The sequence below is a fragment of the Triturus cristatus genome, chromosome 6 (assembly GCF_964204655.1).
Source record: "Triturus cristatus chromosome 6, aTriCri1.1, whole genome shotgun sequence".
Lineage (NCBI taxonomy): Eukaryota > Metazoa > Chordata > Amphibia > Caudata > Salamandridae > Triturus > Triturus cristatus.
Window position 1 is genome coordinate 1,902,665,319 of NC_140589.1, and position 9,596 is coordinate 1,902,674,914.

The 9,596-nt window shown below is 37.4% G+C and overlaps 1 protein-coding gene and 1 pseudogene across 1 annotated transcript; both read left to right on the forward strand.

Annotated features, from left to right (window-relative positions):
- The first annotated feature begins 1,559 nt into the window (after nucleotides 1-1,559).
- LOC146822380 (uncharacterized) lies at nucleotides 1,560-5,544 on the forward strand (annotated as a pseudogene).
- A 250-nt stretch (nucleotides 5,545-5,794) lies between these two features.
- LOC146822381 (uncharacterized) lies at nucleotides 5,795-9,347 on the forward strand. The gene is made up of 2 exons (XM_085609467.1): nucleotides 5,795-7,565; nucleotides 7,902-9,347. Exons 1-2 carry the CDS (start codon nucleotides 5,795-5,797, stop codon nucleotides 8,681-8,683), a joined length of 2,553 nt encoding a protein of 850 aa, XP_085465593.1. The 3' UTR covers nucleotides 8,684-9,347.
- Nucleotides 9,348-9,596: the final 249 nt, after the last annotated feature.

Here is a 9,596-nt window from a genome sequence, read left to right on the forward strand (position 1 = left end):
TAAGTCCCTAGTAAAGTGCACTACATGTGCCTCGGGCATGCAAACTATTTGCTACTAGTGGGCTGCAGCACTGACCGTGCCACCCACTTATGCAGCCTGAAACTATGTCTCAGGCCTGTCACTGCAGTGCCTATGTGTGAACTTTACTGCCACATCGACTTGTAATTTAAAGCTACTTGCCAAGCCTAAAACTTCCTTTTTATTACATATAAGTCGCCCCTAAGTAAGGCCCTTGGTAACCCAAAGGGCAGGACGCTATGGGAGTAAAAGGCAGAACATATACTTCTATTTTTTTACATGTCTTGGTAGTGACAACCAGTTAAATTACTTTTTCACTGCTGTAAGGCCTACTCCTCTCGTAGGCTAGAACTGGGAAATCCGTAGAATACCTTTAATCTGTAATTCCTGATTGGAAAGGAGTAGCCTTTTTATGTTTCATATCTTTGCAATGGTAATGATGAATCCTCTTTACTGGTAAGGTCTGATTTTACATTACTACTTTAGAAAAGCTACTTTTAGAAAGTGGACTTTTCTCTGCTTGTACTGCTCTTTGTGCCTTACAGCCTGTCTCTAATACACGTCTGGGCTTGGGTTGGGTGTGATTTAGCACTTATCTGGATCCCGATGGGTCTTTCAGGGCAGATGGGAGGAAGGGGCTCACTCTTACCCCTCACAGGGTAGTAGACTAGCCCCATTCAAAGGAATGATGACTCCCTTTGGTAGTCTGGAGTGAGTGCTGGGATTGGAAGAGATACTAGTGCACTTCAAAACCACTCTTAGAAGTTTCCCTCACATCAAAAGCACATTTGGACGTAAATGCTGAGCCTCTGGCCCATCAAATCCGACACTTGAAGATCTTCACAGAACCGCTGTCAGAAGAACTGTGGTACTGCTGCACAAAAGACTCAACTGAAGTCTTGGTTACTCCTTGAGTCCACACTCCGCGATAGGAAGGCGTCAAGGAAGGATCGTATGCCCTTGCTCTGCCTATTGCATCTTTACATTGAACTTGTAATCTAGAATTCATTCAGCGCACTTGTCTATGTGGTCAATTAAATGTCTCATTAAATGCCAATAGATTTTCGTGATGGACCCACCATTTAAGCTTATCCAGTGTTTTTTTTATTTTTATTTTTTCCAACAGGTGCCATAAATGCAGTAATGAACAAAAAAGATGACACCATTAAACATTACTTGTGTAGGAAGTGATGTAAAAACAATACACCTCAATTTCTTCCCTTGAAGGCTAATACCTCGCCAAAGTCTTTTTCTACAGCTGAAAACCCAAACTGCCCAATGTGGTCTGTACTTGGCTCTTAGGGATCACCTGATATACATTGATGAAATAACACACTGACTTACGGAAGCAAGTCTGATAAGGGTCTCATTACAAAGGAAGAGCTAACCTGGATCAGAAAGAACTCACAGAGGAGAAACCGTATGAATATCTAGAAAGTGACAACACATTTATGAAGGAGAGAAAGAGCAAGTGCAACATCAGAAGATCATACTGGAGAAGAAACATATTGATTGACTGACTGTGGAATTTTTTTTTTGCAATGAAAGACCTAATGCAGCATCAGAGTGTCTACGTAGAGGAGAAACCATATAAATGTACAGAATGTGACAAAGCATTTGTAACAAATGGACAGCTAAAACAACATCACAAAATCCACACTGGGGAGAAAACATATAAATGTACAGAATGTGATAAGGCATTTATAACACTTGGAGAGCTAAAGCAACACCAGAAAACCCACACTGGAGAGAGATCATATCAATGTACAGAATGTGACCAATCATTTATAACAAATGGAGACCTAAAGCGACATCATAAAATCCACACTGGGGAGAAACCATATAAATGCACAGAATGTGATAAAGCATTTATAAGAAATGGAGCACTAAAGCTACATCATAAAATCCACACTGGGGAGAAACCATATCAATGAACAGAATGTGACAAAGCATTCATTAGAAAGTCACATCTAATGGAACATCAGAAAGTCCACACTGGGGAGAAAGCATATCATTGTACAGAATGTGAAAAAGCATTTAAAACAATTGTACAGCTAAAGCGACATCATAAAATCCACACTGGGGAGAAACCATATCCGTGTACAGAGTGTGACAAAGCATTTAGTACAAGGTCACATCTAATGGAACATCAGACAGTCCACACTGGGGAGAAAGCATATCAATGTACAGAATGTGAAAAAGCATTTATAACAATTGCACAGCTAAAGCGACATCATAAAATCCACACTGGGGAGAAACCATACCAATGTACAGAATGTGACAAGGCATTCATTAGAAACTCTCATCTAATGCAACATCAGAAAGTCCACACTGGGGAGAAACCATATCAATGTACAGAATGTGACCAAGCATTTATAACAAATGGACAGCTGAAGCGACATCAACATATCCACTCTGGGGAGAAACCATATCATTGTACAGAATGTGAAAAGGCATGTATAACAAATGTAGACCTAAAGCTACATCATAAAATCCACACTGGGGAGAAACCATATAAATGTACAGAATGTGACAAAGCATTTGTAACAAATGGACAGCTAAAACGACATCACAAAATCCACACTGGGGAGAAAACATATAAATGTACAGAATGTGATAAAGCATTCATTAGAAAGTCACATCTAATGGAACATCAGAAAGTCCACACTGGGGAGAAAGCATATCATTGTATAGAATGTGACCAATCATTTATAACAAATGGAGACCTAAAGCGACATCATAAAATCCACACTGGGGAGAAACCATATAAATGCACAGAATGTGATAAAGCATTTATAAGAAATGGAGCACTAAAGCTACATCATAAAATCCACACTGGGGAGAAACCATATCAATGTACAGAATGTGACAAAGCATTCATTAGAAAGTCACATCTAATGGAACATCAGAAAGTCCACACTGGGGAGAAAGCATATCATTGTACAGAATGTGACCAATCATTTATAACAAATGGAGACCTAAAACGACATCATAAAATCCACACTGGGGAGAAACCATACCAATGTACAGAATGTGACAAGGCATTCATTAGAAACTCTCATCTAATGCAACATCAGAAAGTCCACACTGGGGAGAAACCATATCAATGTACAGAATGTGACCAAGCATTTATAACAAATGGACAGCTGAAGCGACATCAACATATCCACTCTGGGGAGAAACCATATCATTGTACAGAATGTGAAAAGGCATGTATAACAAATGTAGACCTAAAGCGACATCATAAAATCCACACTGGGGAGAAACCATATAAATGTACAGAATGTGATAAAGCATTTATAACAAATAGAGAACTGAAGCTACATCACAAAATCCACACTGGGGAGAAACCATATAAATGTACAGAATGTGACAAAGCATTTATAACAAATGTACAGCTGAAGCGACATCAAAATATCCACTCTGGGGAGAAACCATATCTATGTACAGAATGTGACCAAGCATTTATAACAAATGGACAGCTGAAGCGACATCAACATATCCACTCTGGGGAGAAACCATATCATTGTACAGAATGTGAAAAGGCATGTATAACAAATGTAGACCTAAAGCTACATCATAAAATCCACACTGGGGAGAAACCATATAAATGTACAGAATGTGACAAAGCATTTGTAACAAATGAACAGCTAAAACGACATCACAAAATCCACACTGGGGAGAAAACATATAAATGTACAGAATGTGACAAAGCATTCATTAGAAAGTCACATCTAATGGAACATCAGAAAGTCCACACTGGGGAGAAAGCATATCATTGTACAGAATGTGACCAATCATTTATAACAAATGGAGACCTAAAGCGACATCATAAAATCCACACTGGGGAGAAACCATATAAATGCACAGAATGTGATAAAGCATTTATAAGAAATGGAGCACTAAAGCTACATCATAAAATCCACACTGGGGAGAAACCATATCAATGTACAGATTGTGACAAAGCATTCATTAGAAAGTCACATCTAATGGAACATCAGAAAGTCCACACTGGGGAGAAAGCATATCATTGTACAGAATGTGACCAATCATTTATAACAAATGGAGACCTAAAACGACATCATAAAATCCACACTGGGGAGAAACCATACCAATGTACAGAATGTGACAAGGCATTCATTAGAAACTCTCATCTAATGCAACATCAGAAAGTCCACACTGGGGAGAAACCATATCAATGTACAGAATGTGACCAAGCATTTATAACAAATGGACAGCTGAAGCGACATCAACATATCCACTCTGGGGAGAAACCATATCATTGTACAGAATGTGAAAAGGCATGTATAACAAATGTAGACCTAAAGCTACATCATAAAATCCACACTGGGGAGAAACCATATAAATGTACAGAATGTGATAAAGCATTTATAACAAATAGAGAACTGAAGCTACATCACAAAATCCACACTGGGGAGAAACCATATAAATGTACAGAATTTGACAAAGCATTTATAACAAATGTACAGCTGAAGCGACATCAAAATATCCACTCTGGGGAGAAACCATATCTATGTACAGAATGTGAAAAAGCATTTATAACAAATGGAGAGCTAACGCGACATCAGAAAATCCACACTGGGGAGAAACCATATAAATGTACAGAATGTGATAAAGCATTTATAACAAATAGAGAACTGAAGCTACATCACAAAATCCACACTGGGGAGAAACCATATAAATGTACAGAATGTGAGAAAGCATTTATAACAAATGGAAAGCTAACGCGACATCAGAAACTCCACACTGGGGAGAAACCATATAAATGTACAGAATGTGACAAAGCATTTATAACAAATGGAGAGCTAACGCAACATCAGAAAATCCACACTGGGGAGTAATAATATCAGTGTACAGAATGTGGCAAAGCATTTATCAAATATAGACAGCTAAAGGAACATCAGAGAGTTCCCACTGGGGAGAAACTGTACGAATGCACTGAGTGTGACAAAACATTTATAACTAATGGAGAGTAGAAGCAACATTTAGAAAATCCCCATCGGAGAGAGATCATTCAACTGCACTGAATGTGAGAAGTCATTTATTAGAAAGTCGCATCTTATGCAACATCAGATAGTCCACGTAGGAGAGAAACCCTATGAATGTACATAATGCAACAAGACATTTATTACTAGGCAAAGATAAATACTACATCAGAAATTCCACACTGGTGAGAAACGATATGGCTGTACTGAATGTGTCTTAGCAGTTATTACAAAGCAAAGTTTAAAAATACATCAGAATGTTTCACACATGAAAGAAACCATATAATTGTACAAAATTTGACAACGCCTTTATTCTAAATGGAGGGTGACCATTCAACTGCACGGCATGTGACACAGTATTTATTATAAAGGGAGAGTTAAAGCAATATCAGCGTCTACACTGGGGAGAAACCACATGAATGTATAGAATGTGACAAGGGATTTATTAGAAAGCAAAATGTAATACAAGATCAGGAAGTTCACGCAGGGGAGAAAACATATGTATGTACTGAATACCACAAAGCATTCATAATAAATGGAAAACTGAAGTGACATCTGAAAATCTACATGGCAAGAAATCCAATGTATGTACAGAATTTAATAAAGTCTTCCACAGGAAGAATAAGCTAATGCAGTATAAACAAATCTACACTAGTGATAAAGCATTTATAAGAAATGGAGCACTAAAGCTACATCATAAAATCCACACTGGGGAGAAACCATATCAATGAACAGAATGTGACAAAGCATTCATTAGAAAGTCACATCTAATGGAACATCAGAAAGTCCACACTGGGGAGAAAGCATATCATTGTACAGAATGTGAAAAAGCATTTAAAACAATTGTACAGCTAAAGCGACATCATAAAATCCACACTGGGGAGAAACCATATCCGTGTACAGAGTGTGACAAAGCATTTAGTACAAGGTCACATCTAATGGAACATCAGACAGTCCACACTGGGGAGAAAGCATATCAATGTACAGAATGTGAAAAAGCATTTATAACAATTGCACAGCTAAAGCGACATCATAAAATCCACACTGGGGAGAAACCATACCAATGTACAGAATGTGACAAGGCATTCATTAGAAACTCTCATCTAATGCAACATCAGAAAGTCCACACTGGGGAGAAACCATATCAATGTACAGAATGTGACCAAGCATTTATAACAAATGGACAGCTGAAGCGACATCAACATATCCACTCTGGGGAGAAACCATATCATTGTACAGAATGTGAAAAGGCATGTATAACAAATGTAGACCTAAAGCTACATCATAAAATCCACACTGGGGAGAAACCATATAAATGTACAGAATGTGACAAAGCATTTGTAACAAATGGACAGCTAAAACGACATCACAAAATCCACACTGGGGAGAAAACATATAAATGTACAGAATGTGATAAAGCATTCATTAGAAAGTCACATCTAATGGAACATCAGAAAGTCCACACTGGGGAGAAAGCATATCATTGTATAGAATGTGACCAATCATTTATAACAAATGGAGACCTAAAGCGACATCATAAAATCCACACTGGGGAGAAACCATATAAATGCACAGAATGTGATAAAGCATTTATAAGAAATGGAGCACTAAAGCTACATCATAAAATCCACACTGGGGAGAAACCATATCAATGTACAGAATGTGACAAAGCATTCATTAGAAAGTCACATCTAATGGAACATCAGAAAGTCCACACTGGGGAGAAAGCATATCATTGTACAGAATGTGACCAATCATTTATAACAAATGGAGACCTAAAACGACATCATAAAATCCACACTGGGGAGAAACCATACCAATGTACAGAATGTGACAAGGCATTCATTAGAAACTCTCATCTAATGCAACATCAGAAAGTCCACACTGGGGAGAAACCATATCAATGTACAGAATGTGACCAAGCATTTATAACAAATGGACAGCTGAAGCGACATCAACATATCCACTCTGGGGAGAAACCATATCATTGTACAGAATGTGAAAAGGCATGTATAACAAATGTAGACCTAAAGCGACATCATAAAATCCACACTGGGGAGAAACCATATAAATGTACAGAATGTGATAAAGCATTTACAAAAAATAGAGAACTGAAGCTACATCACAAAATCCACACTGGGGAGAAACCATATAAATGTACAGAATGTGACAAAGCATTTATAACAAATGTACAGCTGAAGCGACATCAAAATATCCACTCTGGGGAGAAACCATATCTATGTACAGAATGTGACCAAGCATTTATAACAAATGGACAGCTGAAGCGACATCAACATATCCACTCTGGGGAGAAACCATATCATTGTACAGAATGTGAAAAGGCATGTATAACAAATGTAGACCTAAAGCTACATCATAAAATCCACACTGGGGAGAAACCATATAAATGTACAGAATGTGACAAAGCATTTGTAACAAATGGACAGCTAAAACGACATCACAAAATCCACACTGGGGAAAAAACATATAAATGTACAGAATGTGACAAAGCATTCATTAGAAAGTCACATCTAATGGAACATCAGAAAGTCCACACTGGGGAGAAAGCATATCATTGTACAGAATGTGACCAATCATTTATAACAAATGGAGACCTAAAGCGACATCATAAAATCCACACTGGGGAGAAACCATATAAATGCACAGAATGTGATAAAGCATTTATAAGAAATGGAGCACTAAAGCTACATCATAAAATCCACACTGGGGAGAAACCATATCAATGTACAGATTGTGACAAAGCATTCATTAAATAGTCACATCTAATGGAACATCAGAAAGTCCACACTGGGGAGAAAGCATATCATTGTACAGAATGTGACCAATCATTTATAACAAATGGAGACCTAAAACGACATCATAAAATCCACACTGGGGAGAAACCATACCAATGTACAGAATGTGACAAGGCATTCATTAGAAACTCTCATCTAATGCAACATCAGAAAGTCCACACTGGGGAGAAACCATATCAATGTACAGAATGTGACCAAGCATTTATAACAAATGGACAGCTGAAGCGACATCAACATATCCACTCTGGGGAGAAACCATATCATTGTACAGAATGTGAAAAGGCATGTATAACAAATGTAGACCTAAAGCTACATCATAAAATCCACACTGGGGAGAAACCATATAAATGTACAGAATGTGATAAAGCATTTATAACAAATAGAGAACTGAAGCTACATCACAAAATCCACACTGGGGAGAAACCATATAAATGTACAGAATGTGACAAAGCATTTATAACAAATGTACAGCTGAAGCGACATCAAAATATCCACTCTGGGGAGAAACCATATCTATGTACAGAATGTGAAAAAGCATTTATAACAAATGGAGAGCTAACGCGACATCAGAAAATCCACACTGGGGAGAAACCATATAAATGTACAGAATGTGATAAAGCATTTATAACAAATAGAGAACTGAAGCTACATCACAAAATCCACACTGGGGAGAAACCATATAAATGTACAGAATGTGAGAAAGCATTTATAACAAATGGAAAGCTAACGCGACATCAGAAAATCCACACTGGGGAGAAACCATATAAATGTACAGAATGTGACAAAGCATTTATAACAAATGGAGAGCTAACGCAACATCAGAAAATCCACACTGGGGAGTAATAATATCAGTGTACAGAATGTGGCAAAGCATTTATCAAATATAGACAGCTAAAGGAACATCAGAGAGTTCCCACTGGGGAGAAACTGTACGAATGCACTGAGTGTGACAAAACATTTATAACTAATGGAGAGTAGAAGCAACATTTAGAAAATCCCCATCGGAGAGAGATCATTCAACTGCACTGAATGTGAGAAGTCATTTATTAGAAAGTCGCATCTTATGCAACATCAGATAGTCCACGTAGGAGAGAAACCCTATGAATGTACATAATGCAACAAGACATTTATTACTAGGCAAAGATAAATACTACATCAGAAATTCCACACTGGTGAGAAACGATATGGCTGTACTGAATGTGTCTTAGCAGTTATTACAAAGCAAAGTTTAAAAATACATCAGAATGTTTCACACATGAAAGAAACCATATAATTGTACAAAATTTGACAACGCCTTTATTCTAAATGGAGGGTGACCATTCAACTGCACGGCATGTGACACAGTATTTATTATAAAGGGAGAGTTAAAGCAATATCAGCGTCTACACTGGGGAGAAACCACATGAATGTATAGAATGTGACAAGGGATTTATTAGAAAGCAAAATGTAATACAAGATCAGGAAGTTCACGCAGGGGAGAAAACATATGTATGTACTGAATACCACAAAGCATTCATAATAAATGGAAAACTGAAGTGACATCTGAAAATCTACATGGCAAGAAATCCAATGTATGTACAGAATTTAATAAAGTCTTCCACAGGAAGAATAAGCTAATGCAGTATAAACAAATCTACACTAGGGAGAAACCCTATTAATTAATAGAATGTGAGAAGGGATCCATTACAAAACAAAATGTATATCAGAATGTTCACACAGGAGAGAAACTCTATAAATGTATTGAATGTTACCATGC